General features: G+C 44.6%; 1 protein-coding gene across 1 annotated transcript in view; it reads right to left on the reverse strand.

Annotated features, from left to right (window-relative positions):
- Window positions 1–16961, reverse strand: part of LOC126272087 (venom dipeptidyl peptidase 4-like) — a 1105720-nt gene extending 1088759 nt beyond the window's left edge. Inside the window, exon 1 of the mRNA XM_049974650.1 lies at window positions 16757–16961. Within this exon, the coding sequence (XP_049830607.1) occupies window positions 16757–16897 (141 nt within the window). The 5' untranslated portion in view covers window positions 16898–16961. The remainder of the gene's footprint in view (window positions 1–16756) is intronic.
- Between the last annotated feature and the right edge of the window lie 237 nt (window positions 16962–17198).

Below are 17198 nucleotides of genomic sequence, written 5' to 3' on the forward strand. Positions count from 1 at the left end.
TCGATCGATTCTGATGAAATTTTACCTGTATATTCGGTAGGTCTGAGAATCGGTCGTAATCTATTTTTCATACCCCTAAGTGATAAGGGTGTTCCACCCCAAAAACTTTTTTTCAAATTTTTTGCACAGAACATTTTATTTTTATTTTTTTATGACGTGGCATTAAAAAGTACACTCAACCCTAAATTTTCACCCTTCTACCACCAACCCCTATTTTATACTAGCGATTTTAGTAATTTAATAATTTTCAACCCCGGTCGACAACTGAACAATTATCACTTCATCAGTTAACCCCTTGCCGGGTCTGCTATAACATATAAGGGTTTTCAGAGGCGGAACGAAGTTGGCCGGGTATAGGGTTGGGTTGTTTGGGGGAAGAGACCAAACAGCGAGGTCATCGGTCTCACGGGATTAGGGAAGGACGGGGAAGGAAGTCGGCCGTGCCCTTTGAAAGGAACCGTCCCTGCATTTTCCTGGAGCGTTTTAGGGGAATCACGGAAAACCTAAGTCAGGATGGCCGGACGCGGGATTGAACCGTCGTCCTCCCGAATACGAGTCGAGTGTGCTACCACTGCGCTGGCCGGGTATAGCTAGTGTAATATAACATAATGGCGTTCCTGAGGGAAAGGAAGCTTCTCTCAAGAATCTGCGCAGGCTTAGCAAATCACTCGCGTGAAACACACTTGGCTTAATTCACAAACGTTTCCGTAGTGTCCTTGCATTTCCAAATGTCATTCTACACTGTACCACATTACTAGTTAATAATCATGGTGTGATGGTACAGAATATTTTCAAGTATATGAGATTTTGGCTAATAGTTCCCAGTATCCACTACTAGAAGCCGAAATTCAACTAAGTACCAGTTGGTATGCCTCCAAAAAGCGTAATGCGACCACTGATGTCCTCAATATATTTAAACGATTCATCGAGTAAAATTAGCAGCGCACTCAAGTCTTTGGCTGAAGATGGTGCCGATTGCAGGAAAGCATTGTCGCTCGATAGTCGGAAGGATATATAGAACACTTAGTATTTCTACTTGGTGCAACGAATGGCATTTCTCTTTAACTGTGACTAGGTTCATTACGAAAGCGTTACCGGTGCAGGATTTTGTACAGGTATTGACCTTTGATTACGTCCTAAATTTTCGATGGGACTCATTTCTGGCAATCTGCATGGCCAAACTTTTCTCTCGATCTGTCTAGAATGTTCTTCATACTAATCTACATCTACATTCATACTCTGCAAGCCACCCAACGGTGTGTGACGCAGGGCACTATACGTGCCACTGTCATTACCTCCCTTTTCTGTCCCAGTCGCGTATGGTTCGCGGGAAGAACGACTGTCTGAAAGCCTCCGTGCGCACTCGAATCTCTCTAATTTTGCATTCGTGATCTCCACGGTAGGTATAAGTAGGGGGAAGCAGTATATTCGATACCTCATCCAGAAACGCACCCTCTCGAAACCTGGCGAGCAAGCTACACCGCGATGCAGAGCGCCTCTCTTGCAGAGTCTGCCACTTGAGTTTGCTAAACATCTCCGTAACGCTATCACAGTTACCAAATAACCCTGTGACGAAACGCGCCGCTCTTCTTTGGATCTTCTCTATCTCCTCCGTCAACCCGATCTGGTACGGATCCCACACTGATGAGCAATACTCAAGTTTAGGTCGAACGAGTGTTTTGTAGCCACCTCCTTTGTTGATGGACTACATTTTCTAAGGACTCTCCCAATGAATCTCAACCTGGTACGCGCCTTACCAACAATTAATTTTATATGATCATTCCATTTCAAATCGTTCCGCACGCATACTCCCAGATATTTTACAGAAGTAACTGCTATCAGTGTTTGTTCCGCTATCATATAATCATACAATAAAGGATCCTTCTTTCTATGTTTTCGCAATACATTACATTTGTCTATGTTAAGGGTCAGTTGCCACTCCCTACACCAAGTGCCTATCCGCTGCAGATCTTCCTGCATTTCGCTACAATTTTCTAATGCTGCAACTTCTCTGTGTACTACAGCATCATCCGCGAAAAGCCGCATGGAACTTCCGACACTATCTACTAGGTCATTTAAATATATATATTGTGAAAAGGAATGGTCCCATAACACTCCCCTGTGGCACGCCAGAGGCTACTTTAACGTCTGTAGACGTCTCTCCGTTGATAACAACATGCTGTGTTCTGTTTGCTAGAAACTCTTCAATCCAGCCACACAGTTGGTCTGATATTCCGTAGGCTCTTACTTTGTTTATCAGGTGCCAGTGCGGAACTGTATCGAACGCCTTCCGGAAGTCTAGGAAAATAGCATCTACCTGGGAGCCTGTATCTAATAATTTCTGGGTCTCATGAACAAATAAAGCGAGTTGGGTCTCACACGATCGCTGTTTCCGGACTCCATGTTCATTCCTACAGAGTATATTCTGGGTTTTCCAATAACGACATGATACTCGAGCAAAAAACATGTTCTAAAATTCTACAACAGATCGACGTCAGAGATATAGGTCTATAGTTTTGCGCATCTGCTCGACGACCCTTTTTGAAGACTGGGACTACATGTGCTCTTTTCCAATCATTTGGAACCTTCCGTTCCTCTAGAGACTTGCGGTAGACGGCTGTTAGAAGGGGGGCAAGTTCTTTCGCGTACTCTGTGTAATCACGAACACCTGTGACCGAAGACGTTGTCATCCATAAAAATTCGTCGTTGTTTGGGAAAATGTAGTTCGTGAATGGCTGCAAATTATCTTCAAGTAGCCGAATATAACCATCTACAGTCAACGATCGGTTCCGTTTGACCAGAGGACCCGATCTATTTCATGTAAACACAGTCAACAACACTATGGAGCCACCACCAGCTTGCACAGTGCCTTGTTGACAACTTCGGTCCATTGCCTCGCGGGGGGCTGCGCCATACTCGAATCCTACCATCATCTCTTACCAACTGAAAGGGGGAATAGTTTGCCCAAGCCACGGTTTTCCAGTCGTTTAGGGTCCATCTGATATGGTCACGAGCCCAGGAGACGTCGTGCTGCTAGCAAAGGCAATCACGTCATTCGTCTCCTGCCGTAGCCCATCAAGGCCAAATTTCGCCGCACTGTCCTAAAGAATATGTTCGTAGTAGTCCCAGATTGATTTCTGCGGTTATTTCAAACAGTGTTGCTTGTCTGTTAGCACTGACAACGCTGCTTCTCTCGGTCGTTAAGTGGAGGCCGTCGGCCATAGTGTTGTCAGTGGTTAGAGGTAATACTTTAAATTTGGTATTCTCGACGCACTCTTGTCACTGTGACTCTAGCAATATAAAATTCCCTAACGATTTTCGAAACGGAATGCCCCATGTGTCTAACTCCAGTTACCATTCCGCTTTCAGAGTCCGCCGTACGGTCATAATCACGACGACACCTTTTCACACCAATCACCCGAATAGAAATGACCGTTGCACTGCCCTTTTATACATTGTGTACGAGATACTACCGCCATCCCTATACATGCATCCCATAACTTTTGTCACCTCTGTGCAATACAGATGCTCAAGGAGCTTAAATGTGTGTCTTCGGAAGAAAGGCGACGTTGTTGTCTCTATTTAGAGAACTGGTATTCGAAGATCGCTGTGGAACAATTACACGCCTGAAATGATAATTAAAAAATGGTTCAAAATGTTCTGAGCACTATTGGCCTTAATATCTGAGGTCATCAGTCCCCTGGAACTTAGAACTATTTAAACCTAACTAACCTAAGGACATCACACACATCCATGCCCGAGGCAGGATTCGAACCTGCGATCGTAGCAGTCGCGCGGTTCCAGACTGAAGCGCCTAGGACCGCTCGGCCACACCAGCCGGCTCAATGATAATTAAATCAAGACCCTACGCTGTGACAGGCGTTGATATACATCAACGGGGACAGTTGAAAATGTGTGCCCCGACCGGGCCTCAAACCCTGGATCTCCTGCTTACATGGTCGACGCTCTGTCCATCTGAGCCACCGAGGGCACAGAGGATAGTGCGACTGCAAGGATTTATCCCTTGCACCCTCCCCATGAGACCAACATTCCCAACTTTATGTCAACACACTACATTCGTAGTGACCCTGCCCATTACACTTATTAATCGCGGCAGACAATCTTACGGAGCCCCGTTAGAGTTCGGACAATACGTGTGCATCCGCACAGAAGAAGAATGTTAGCCTTAACTGTATGAAGATGGTCTCTGTTCTTTCGGACATGTCCACTACGAATGTAGTGTGTGGACATACAAATTGAGAATTTGGGTCCCACGGAGAGCGTGCAAGTGATAAATCCCTGCAGTCGCACTATCATATGTGCCCTCGATGGCTCAGATGGACAGAGCGTCTGCCATTCAAGCAGGAGATCCCGGGCTGGAGTCCGGGTAGGACACACATTTTCAACTGTCCCTGTTGATGTATATCAACTCATGTCGACAGCATAGGATCTTGATTTAATTATCATTTCATTCTTGAGCGCTCCATGGTGGCCGATGGTATCTGTTCTTTCGGACTAGAACAGATACCGTCTTCATATAATTACACGCCTGTCTCTTATATCTCTCGCACGTATAGCGAGACTACGATAAGAGATACATTAAATGCATTCGCAGTTGTCAATATGGACAACATCAGTTGTGTAACGGAATGACGAGAATAAAAATCTGAGCGGGGCTGGGACTCGAACCCGGATCAACCGCTTATCGCCAGCGGTCGCCGCAATTAGGCTGGCCGAGGACACCACACGGCCAGACTCCAAACTTCATATGTCGTCAGATATGTGTCTACAGCTTGTACTCGTACATCCATTATGCATATTCCCGTACAGGGGAGACATTACAGTTGAAAGTCACTTGCCCGGTGTCGGCGGATAGATACGATATTGCACTGCCTGTATTGTTCATTAGTAGGATGCCATGTTCCTTCGGACACGCGCATTGCATCGTACTTCTGAACAATACTGGCACTGCAGTATCATACGATAAGAGAGATTAGGCTGCTTACCGACGAACAATGACATGTAACTACAGGATGACTTTGCTAAATGGTGACAAATGGCAGGAAACAGCTCCTGTGAGGAAAAGGAGCAGAAAAAGTCAGATGATCAAGTAGCCTGAAATGTGCTCCACTGGTTGCACACTCACTTGGAGCTGTAGACCACAGAAGCAGCAACGTTATCGCCCACATCATTTGCAAACCAAAGTTAACCATTTTGTGAGTACTACGGGTACAGAAATAAGTTGTCGAAGTGCTTGACTGTTCACATTACTCCATAACCTGGCGTTATGCTATATGTGTAGGAAATATGTTTCGCCTTCTCTGAAGAGACGCGTGATTCACAGATAACGAAACACGCTTTAGTAAATAATAATTTCTCATTCAGTATTCTGGATACAAGAAACAGGCATAATTACAGAGGAAAAAAGATTGATGTACATTAAATGTTGCATATTACACTACTTTCCATTAAAAATTGCTACACCACGAAGATGACGTGATTAGTTTTTCAGAGCGACACCTACAACGTGCTGACATGAAAGTTTCCAACCGATTTCTCATACACAAACAGCAGTTGACCGGCGTTGCCTGGTGAAACGTTGTTGTGATGTATCGTGTAAGGAGAAGAAATGCATACCATCACGTTTCCGACTTTGATAAAGGTGGGAATATAGCCTATCGATTGCGGTTTATCGTATCGCGAGATTGCTAGTCGCGTTGGTCGAGATCCAATGACTGTTAGCAGAATGTGAAATCAGTGGGTTCAGGAGGGTAATACGGAACGCCGTGCTGGATCCCAACGGCCTCGTATCACTAGCAGTCGAGGTGACAGACATCTTATCCGCATGGCTGTAAAGGATCGTGCAGCCACGTCTCGATCCCTGAGTCAACAGATGGGGACGTTTGCAAGACGACAACCATCTGCACGAACAGTTCGAGGACGTTTGCAGCAGCATGGACTATCAGCTCTGAGACCATGGCTGCGGTTACACTTGAGGCTGCATCACAGACAGGAGCGCCTGCGATGGTGTACTCAACGACGAACCTCGGTACACAAATGGCAAAACGTCATTTTTTCGGATGACTCCAGGTTCTGTTTACAGCATCATAATGCTCGCATCCGTGTTTGGCGACATCGCGGTGAACGCACATTGGAAGCGTGTATTCGTCATCGCCATACTGGCGTATCACCCGGTGTGATGGTATGGGTTGCCATTGGTTACACGTCTCGGTTACCTCTTGTTCGCATTGACGGCACTTTGAACAGTGGACGTTACATTTCAGATGTTTTACGACCCGTGGCTCAACCCTTAATTCTATCCCTGCGAAGCCCTACATTCCAGCAGGATAATGCACTACCGCATGTTGCAGGTCCTGTACGGGCCTTTCTGGATACAGAAAATGTTCGATTGCTGCCCTGGCCAGCACATTCCCCAGATCTCTCACCAATTGGAAACGTCTGGTCAATGGTGGGTGAGCAACTGGCTCGTCACAATACGCCAGTCACTACTTTTGATGAACTGTGGTATCGTGTTGAAGCTGTATGGGCGGCTGTACCTGTACACGCCATCAAAGCTCCGTTTGACTCAATGCTCAGGCGTATCAAAGCCGTTATTACGGTCAGAGGTGTTTGTTCTGGGTACCGATTTCTCAGGATGTATGCACCCAAATTGCGTAAAATGTAATCACATGTCAATTGTAGTATAATATATTTGTTCAATGAATATCCGTTTATCATCTGCATTTCTTCTTGGTTCAGCAATTTTAATGGCCAGTAGTGAATGTTTCGCGTTTTCTGAAGAGACGCGTGATTGACAGATAACGAAACAAAATTTAGTAAAGAATAATATCGCATTCAATATTCTGGACACAAGAAACAGGGATAGTTAGCGAGGAAAAAAAGATAGATGTACATTAAGTGTTGCGTATTCTTTACATCACCCGTCATTATAGGTTATGAGAACGTAAATTCATAGAAATGTTAGATTTGGGTACTTTTGGAATGAGTTCCACTTCCCATGAAGAATACATTATCGTCAAAAGAAATAAACTAACTTAAGGATCCCATCTCTATGCGTTAATTGGGGAGGAAGGTGGAGTTACAAGTCGGACGTCCCCTGTGGAGGGTAACCATTTTCTTGTTCCTCGTTTCCACAGTGCAACCTTGTCAGTTCAAATTCAGCCGTCACGATCATTCAACACCAGGAAAGCCTTTATATCACTCGTGTCTCGTTATTAAATGGTTGCGCACAAGCCACACAATGGTCAAAAATGGTTCAAATGGCTCGAACACTATAGGACTTAACATCTGAGGTCATCAGTCCCCTAGACCTTAGAACTATGTAAACCTAACCAACCTGAAGATATCAGACACATCCGTGCTCGAGGCAGGATTCGAACCTGCGACCGTAGCGGTTGCGCGGTCCCTGACTGTAGCGCCCAGAACTGCTCGGCCACCGAGACCGGCCACACAGTGTTGAAATATCACATAACATTTTTACTTTACTGTTATTTTTCTCAGCAAGTCCCCGCTAGGCAGTTTAGGAAAGATATCACGCAAACATTAAACACCAAACAGCAGGTCCAACATTTTGAACATTATTTTGCAATTCACAAGTCTATATAGTGGGAATGATCACTAACTATTAAAAACGGTTTAGAGCAAGATGTAATTAATAAAAACGCACTCGATGAGTTCCAATAGAATACGCAAGTTGGACAGTTTTCATGTTTTGTGTAGTAATTAAACCTGTAGCATGCTATTTCACAACAGCTTGGTACCCGTGTGATTGCTTCAACTCGTGTACGCGGATGTGAACGCCTGGTGCAAGGCAGTCATTGCCTGGACAAAAGCTCCCAAATCAGGTTTTCTGTAATCCGATTTCCCGATACCGCTTTTGTTTGGTCATGTAAACATTCCAGTATCGATTCTGGATACGCGGGGTTCGCTGCCGGATTTCAGCTTCCACAATCGGTTTTTGTTCCATACAAGCAATCTGCCGCATTTGAATCGTGTTGGGCTTATCAGGTTGTTACTTACTTTCAAAGTGTTCGTAACCGTGTTCGAAACGATGTTGTTTATGCTCAAGGAAAGTCCAGAAGTACTGGATTGGTCACGAAGTTATTCGTTTACGGTACTTTTTTTAACTGATGAATAGCGTATTTTATCTTCAGTAGATGGAAAGAGATAGAGTACTACTAACAAAATTCTTGAATTATCAAAATCGAACATGATACACCCTTCTTAGCTTGGTACAAAGCAAAATCTTAATGTTCGTACGTCATTAACTATCGAGTATTTGATTCTAGTTGAATTTTACGTCCGGCGCTCTTTGACTATCTATTTTAATAGAAATAAATAATGAAAAAATATATAATTCTGCGCCAGTCACGTAGCTACAGTTCTATTTTTTAATTTTAATTAACATTCACAGCCTCCTCAACATAGTAAAAAAATGTATGTGAAATCACATGGGACTTAATTGCTAAGGTCATCAGTCCCTAAGCTTACACACTATTTAACCTAAATTATCCTAAGGACAAGCACACACACCCATGCCCAAGGGAAGACTCGAACCTCCACCGTAACCAGCCACAACATAGTCCAAAGTGGATGTAATTAAGAAGTATTAGCCAAACTTCAAATTCCAAACTCTGTATCAATCTAGCCGTATCCTGATGGGTTCGGATTTTGTGCATTTATTCACCTAAAACTCTAAAATATGCACATCAAATATTCACGCAAGTTACTGCGGGGACCTATAGTTTAAAGTGGAATCGTAACTACCGTCGAATTTGATATTTTTCACATGGCCGGAGCAATGCCAATGGTTCAAGTCAATGAAATTGAGGAAAAAAGACAATTGAACTCACAAAGTTTGAAACTGTAGTCCGTCATTTGTCTACTACACCAAGCCACATAACACACACACACTTACATGCTCAAGGAAACATTGTCTGAGACAACAAAGAAATGAATTACTCACCAAAAAACTCGATCGTGAATTCTATACCTCGAGAAATTACAGTAGGTCAGATGAGTAATAAATGATTGTAATCCATTTGGGTATGTTAAAATGACACCACTAGTTTCATCGCTTAAGTAATTTCTGAGATCGTCACACCATTAGAATGAATTATAAGATATACTTTTCAATTGTTCTTCATTATATGATGCGAGGGAGCACATGGACCAACAGACATCCAAATATTTCTTTACAGGCAGCAATAACGCGATTCAAAACATAAAATATATTTCACTCACTTTCGTTGCGCTGGTTCACTTGTCACCAGTTCATGTAAATAGCACGAAAGAAGTAAAGAGAATATGGATAGCAGGAGGAAGCAGATTTTACACAACTGTTGCTTAAAACAGTTGAATTCGAATCTCTTTTCGAATCCCTTTCATACGTTCCCGCTACTTTTAATTTTAGTGGAATCAATCTTTCCCCTTCTTCTTCTTTTTTACCCTTATCTTTCGCCTTCCTTCTTCCTCTTTTCCTTTCCCATCCCTAATTTTTTACGATTGTCACAAAACTGTACTCATTCTCGGACTGCGCTCAGAGCACAGGAATCGCCTGCCATAACTCAGCTAATCCACTGACAAGATTCTTGTACCGGTTAGTTATTATTAAAGTGTAGTCACTCATGGAAGTTCAGTGGACTCTAATAGTCGCATGGTAAAGAAACTAGGAGACATTTTAGTGCCTTAGTGCGGAACCAGTTTACGCTAAAAACAAGTTATTTCCAACTTCGAGCACCAGGTGCAAATCGGGCGCTGTACACTGAGTGACAGTATGACATTCGCGCTGTCATTTTACAAGCCATAACGTGAGTGAATAATCCGGCTATCGAGAAGAGAGACGTGCGCTGTTAATGAATCTGTTTTACGTGAACGGCAGCAATTACAGTGGTGCATTGAGAGAGGATGGCCTACTGAAAGGCATATAGAGAGGCCCAATGTCATTAAATGATTTGAAGATGATCATGATAATGAAATTCGAAAACACAGGTGAGCTTGATGTGGCCTCTGGAATAGGAAGCCCTCCTATCCAGGCGGAAGTTATTAACGAGGTTGTTGTTGCAATGCGGCACGTGTCCCGGGTAGGGCCCAGCGCTAGTGCTTATGCGTTGTCAGGTGTCCATCCCATGGCCAACGCTACGGAAAGTTTTGCGGTCTGCTTCACACTGGTACACACTGGTACCAATACAAGATCCAGATGGAAACGTGATGACCTGCATCAACGTTCTGAATTTGTCTTTCGGTTTCCGGTTCAAATGGCTCTGAGCACTATGCGACTTAACTTCTGAGGTCATCAGTAGCCTAGAACTTAGAACTACTTAAACCTAACTAACCTAACGACATCACACACATCCATGCCCGAGGCAGGATTTGAACCTGCGACCGAAGCGGTTGCTCGGTTCCAGACTGCAGCGCCTAGAACCGCACGGCCACTCCGACCGGCTCGGTTTCTGGCACAAATCGAAGATGAAGACATGTGGCTGGATAGTATTCTATGGAGTGATAAGGCATATTTACATTACAGGGTCCACTGAATGCCCAGAACTATCGAATTTAGTGCATTGTTAAACTGTGTGTTGTTCACGAAGAGTCACTGCACTCGTCTTATCTGACTGTGTGGTGTGGATTCACAAGCACCTTCATTCCCTTTGAAGAGAATACACCTGGAGCGCCTTTCAAGTGTACAGTGACGTCTGAACGTTATCGAGACCTTCTAGTACATCATGTGATTCCTGCTCTGGCAGAGCGCAACTGTGTGAAAACACGCCGTGTCGTTCGCCTTGTGAAAGATTTGCTTACTGCAGCCTTCCACAAACGTGTTATCTCCAGAGGTTTTTCAGCGACCTGATCTGAATCCATGTGCCTTTTTGCTCTGGGGATATCTAAAAGAACGCGTTTCTACCTGATCTGAAAGCCAGTATACAGGAACACGTTGCTCAGATTTCACCGGAACTGCTGTGATCAATTGCTGATCACTTCGTTTTACGGATGAAGCACTATCTCGTCGACGTCTCCGGTGCTCACAATGGACAAACTGTGTACGCAGTGAAACTTCCTCTCAGATTGAAACTGTGTGCTGGACCGAAACTCGGGATTTTTACCTTTCTCGGACAAGTGCTCTACCAACTGAGCTACCCAAGCATGACTCCCGCCCCGTCATCACAGCTTTTCTTCTGCCAGTACCTCGCCTCCTACCTTCCAAACTAAACAGAAGCTCTCCTGCGAACCAGCTTTTAGAGCACTTGCCCGCGAAAGGCAAAGGTCCCCAGTTCGAGTCTCGGTCCAGCACACAGTTTTAATCTGCCAAGAAGTTTCATATCAGCGCACACACTGCTACAGAGTGAAAATCTCATTCTGTGTACGCAGTGGTTGATAATAAAATCAACATTTTACCTTTTTCAGGTGTTTGACATTTGTTGCCCATGTTCCGTTCGCAATACCTGACAAATACATAAACATGTACATGGAAACATTTCTATACATATTTCTTTCATTCACAGCGCCAAGTTTGCACCTGGTTGCCGAAACTTGAACTAATTTACTTTCCAGTGTCAATCGATTCAGCATTAACAGATCAGAATATCTACGAAGTTTCGTGGTCATACGATAACAACAGCCCACACTGTACCTCAGTGAGCAGTTGCATTTTAATTATAACGACCCCGTATCATGCATATCGAACTACTGTGTAATTTACTTTATCGCCTCTCGCATTCAGTGGCAAATATATTGCACATTATGTGCAAAGGATTATAGCCATTCCTAGTCTCCTAAATGCTGGAATACAGTAATGATCGTCCACCATTACCAAGTTTCTGCCGGCCGCTGTCACCGAGCGGTTCTAGGCACTTCAGTCCGGAACCGCGCTGCTGCTACGGTCGCAGGTTAGAATCCTGCCTCGGGCATGGATGTGTGTGATGTCCTTAGGTTAGATAGGTTTAAGTCCCATAGTGCTTAGAGCCATTTGAACCAAGTTTCTCTGCCATTAATCGTCACTTCTGACGTTAATCAGTCTGTACATTGAGCAAACAATAAAGAAGACCAAGGAATTTAGAAAGAAGGGGAGAAGAAATAAAATCTTAGAGGTTGATTGACGACACTGTATGTCCGTCAGTGGCGGCAAAGGACTGGGAAGAGCAGCTGAACGGAGTGAGTAGTATCTTGAAAAGAGGTAGTAAGATAAATATGAATTACAATAAAACAAGGACAATGAAATGTAGTTGCATTAAATCAGACTTTGAGGGGGAATTTGATTAAAAAATCAGGTACTAAAAGAAGTAGACTGGTTGTACTATCTGGCAGAAGGATATTACATGCACACGAGTAGTATCAAGAAAAGAATTTCTGAAAGAGAAACTTTATTAATGTCAAACATACATTTAAATATTAAGAAGTCTTTTCTGGGGGAATGTGGCAGGAATGTAGCCGTGTACGGAAGTGAAACATGGAGTATAAAAATATTGTGACAAAAGAAAAGATTTTGGAATATGGTGTTACAGAAGAATGCCGAAAATTACACTGACGGAAAAAACTGCAACACCAAAAAGTGATTAATGTAGGGTAATGAAATTTCGAGGATACATTTGTCTAGGCAATATATTAATGATTAACAGTTGCAAGATCAAAGGTTGATACAAGGACGAGGTAAGCCATTCCAAATGTGAAACGCTGGTACATTAATAAGCAATGCAACTGCAAGAATGTTGAATGCAGGCATGGAAACGTGTATGCAATGTGTTGTGCCGGACGTCAGTTTTTGGGACGGAGTCTCACGCCTGCTGCACTTTGTCGGTCAATACAGCGACGGTTAGTGCTGTTTGTGGATCACGCTGGAGTAGTCTGATGACGTTCCGTACATGTTCGACTGGAGACAGATCTGGTGATCGAGCAGGGCAAGGCAGCATGTCGGCACTCTGTAAAGCATGTTGAGTTACAGAGCGGCAGAACGTTATCCTGTTGGAAAACACCTCCAGGAGAGGTGTTCATGAATGTCAGTACAGCAGGTCCAATCACCAGACTGAAGTGCAATAGTACAGTCAGGATGCATGGGATAAGCACGAGAGATCTCCTACTGCCATACGAAATCGCACCCATGACCATAACTCCAGCTGTAGGTCCAGTGCGTCTAGCTGGCATACAGTTTGGTTGCAGGCCCTCGACAGGCCTTCTTCTAACCAACACATGCTCATCGCCGGCACTCTCGCTTGACACCATTCGTGGTCGTTTGGGATCAGTGGAACGAACGCTACAGGGACTCTGGCTTGGAGCTGTCACGGAAGTAACCTTCTTGTAACAGATCGTTGTGTCTCTGTGGTGCGAACTACTGCTCAAATGGCTCCTGCAGATGCAGTCATTGCGCCAGAGCCATACACCGAACGCGATGGTCTTCCTTCTCGATAATGCCACGTGGCCGTCCGGAGCCCAGTCTTCTTGCGACCGTATGTTCTCGCGACCACCGCTGTCAGCAATCACGTACAGTCGCTCCATTCCAGTCAAGTTATTGTGCAGTATCACAGAAGGAACGTCCAGCTTCTTGTAGCCCTATTACAAGACCACGTTCAAACTCAGTGAGTGGTCGCGCGGCCCCTCCCGTCGGAGGTTCGAGTCCTCCATCGGGCATGGGTGTCTGTGTTGTTCTTAGGATAAGTTAGTTTAAGTAGTGTGTAAGTCTAGGGACCGATGACGTCAGCAGTTTGGTCCCTTATAAATTCACATACATTTGAACATTTTTGAAACTCAGTGAGGTTTCGATAATGGCGTGTTTGTCACCTTAAAGGCATTGTTGGCTAACATCAACTCACCACATTCAGTCACAAAGGTAACTAACGATCACGAACGTTAAAGCGCGTATTTAAAGCAAACCTGATTTGCATCGTCTTTGTGGCACTACTAATACCACTCCGACGAGAGTGACGCGGAACTGAAACAGACACAATCTTTCAGATGCAGAAACACGCCTACCAGATTCCCTTTACGACGCACAACTTCTTCTTAGTGATACGATTTTTTTCCCGCCAGTGTAGATGGCTCAAATGGCTCTGAGCACTATGGGACTTAACTTCTGAGGTCATCAGTCCCCTAGAACTTAGAACTACTTAAACCTAATTAACCTAAGGACATCACACACATCCATATCCGAGGCTGGATTCGAACCTGCGACCGTAGCGGTCGCGCGGTTCCAGACCGTAGCGCCTAGAACCGCTCAGTCAATCCGGCCGGCCAGTTTAGATGGATAGATCGGGTAAGTAATGACGAGATACTGGACGAAAAAAGAGGGAAATTTACGGCACAGTGTGGATAAGTTGATAAGTCGCATCAAGGAATTGTCAAGTTGGTAATCGAGGGAAGTGCAGGAGGGAGGGGGGAGTGTAGAAATGGTCGCAGGTGATGAGCGTTTGACTTCAGTAAGCAGGTTAAAAAAAGTAGGATGCAGTAGTTATGAAGACGCTTACACAAGACAGACTATTGTGGAGAACTGTGGACTTAAGATCTCCACCATCACCACCACCACCACCACCACCACAACAGCAGTCACCTCAACAACATAACAGGCTTGTTTTGTGTCTGCCAATAGCTGATTTTATTTCAAAATGTCCGATATCAGGCAACGTTGCCTGTCTTCAGATCATATCTCGTACATACAGTGTAACCAGTCTTAACGGAACTATCAGTTACACTGTCATCTATACTACAATATAAATTCAAGTCGTTGTTTAATATTATCAACAAAAATCTCGAAAAGTGATTGACCGAAATACTTCACATTTTTACACGAATCTCTAATAAACCTTCGGGTTAACATAGGCTGCATATTTTTTATATGTGTACGGAAATATAAAGTCTATACTACTGTATAAAGATAAGTCTATGTTTAACATTGTTAGTAAAAATCTAGAAAAGTTCGTGACCGATTTATTTCAGATTTTTAAACGGTTCTGTAATAAACATTCGGACGGACACATGCAACATATTTTCAATATTTGATGGTATTCAAATATATGCACTATATAAATGGAATATGTCGTCAGCAAAAGCTTCGAAAAGTTCTTAACGGATTACCTTCTGATTTTTAGACGATGCTGTAATAAACGCTCGGACGGATACAGGCTATATATTTTTTAATATAGCACGTTGTTAGCAAAAATATTGAATACTTCTTGAAAGACTTATTTCAAGTTTTTACACGTTATTCAAATAAACATTCAGGTGGACATAGACTATAAATTGTTTTAAACAACAGTGTACCGTGTACCAATGATGTCAATCGATTTACCCATTTATTTTGAGTTACTTCAGTTTACAGTCACGTTTTGTTGGCTATAATAATAAAGGAAGTTCAAGGTCGGAAAGACCGGGACGAGGAAACAGACAGTGACGGGGACAGGGGATGGACAGAGAGAGAGATTGGAGGAGGTGATTCACAGAGAGTGAGGGAAGAGAAGGAGGTAAACAAAGAGGGGGAAGACGAAGAGGTAGCGAGAGACAGGGGTGGAGAGGAGAAGGAGACCAGGACGTATACCCAATTCCGATGTATATATAGCAGTTGCGAAGCATTGTCAGTCTCGCTAGTATGACATTCAGTGTGGTCCATTGATAGTGACCGGGCCAAATATATCAAGAAATAAGCATCAAATGGAAAAACTACAAAGAACAAAACTCGTCGAGCTTGAAGGGGGAAACCAGATGGCGCTGTGGTTGGCCTGCTAGATGGCGCTGCCATGGAACCCCCATTTTTTATTACATATTCATGTAGTACGTAAAGAAATATGAATGTTTTAGTTGGACCACTTTTTTCGTCTTGTGATAGATGGAGCTGTTCCGCCTTCAAGCTAGACAAGTTTCGTTCTTTGTAGTTTTTTCGTTTGGCGCTTATTTCGTGAGATATTTGGCCCAGTCACGATCAATGGACCACCCTGTATAAGCCTATTTTGTTAACACAAGGATCGCGAGTAGTTCCCTATAACAAGCGTGTTCAGTTTGATAAACAACAGCAACGACAAGTGTTGTGAATAAAATTCTTAAACATCTTTTATTGAACAATTGCCACCTCTTCCCCGTTCACTGATATCCATAAGCAAAACGTACTCTGTGATACATGTATTACTAAGGTACTTCATTTAATCGAGCTGTCAAAATTGGAACAGCTGATTCGTAGACACTATTTATGTAAAATAGCTCACTCTCAGATAAACAATATTTGGTCAGAAGGAAATTTTCACTATGCACTGGAAAAAAAATTGGTTCAAATGGCTCTGAGCACTATGGGACTCAACTGCTTAGGTCATCAGTCCCCTAGAACTTAGAACTACTTAAACCTAACTAACCTAAGGACATCACACACATCCATGCCCGAGGCAGGATTCGAACCTGCGACCGTAGCAGCCGCACGGTTCCGGACTGCGCGCCTAGAACCGCGAGACCACCGCGGCCGGCACTCTGCAGTGGAGTGTGCGCTGATGTGAAACTTCCTGGCAGATTAAAACTATGTGCCGGACCGAGACTCGAACTCAGTTTTAATCTGCCAGGAAGTTTCAATATTTGATCAGGCTAACACATTTGTGTAGACACGACAGCGAAGCTCGTTCTCCCAAACTGGTGTCCGTCTTCGGCAAGGGGCGTCACACGTAAACGCGGAGAGTAGGGCGCCGGCGCGCAACAGGTGGCCACAGGTAGTCGCCGGCGAACGCAAAACGCGGGCTCGGACGCGAACACGTGGTCCGACGGGTCGGCTCACCTGGCACCAGGCGAGCAGGCTGCCGCCGCAGGCGTCGCCCACACAGGCGGCTCGGCCGGCGTCGCAGTCCACTTCGGCGTCTGCGTCGGCGTCGGCGTCGGACTGGCGCACGGGCGCGTACTGGTAACGCGGCAGCCACATGCCGCGGCGGTGCGCGCACCCACTGCCGGCCGGCCGGGCCGCGACCGCCGCTGCGGGCCCGACGGCCGCTCTGCCCCCACCACCGCTCCGCGCGCCAGCTGCTGCGCCGCCTCACGGCACCCGCAACACAGCCGCCAGCCGTGAGCGGACACTTGCCACGGCGGACATATGCCACGATTTTACCTGCTCCGAAGGGTTGTGTCCCTTGTCTCCTCCTCCTCACCCACCGCCCGACCTGCAGTAAAGGTACTTACGGAGCCTTTCCGCTGGTTTACTTAACATAGGACCAGAATCTCTATGG

The sequence above is a fragment of the Schistocerca gregaria genome, chromosome 5 (assembly GCF_023897955.1).
Source record: "Schistocerca gregaria isolate iqSchGreg1 chromosome 5, iqSchGreg1.2, whole genome shotgun sequence".
Taxonomy (NCBI): domain Eukaryota; kingdom Metazoa; phylum Arthropoda; class Insecta; order Orthoptera; family Acrididae; genus Schistocerca; species Schistocerca gregaria.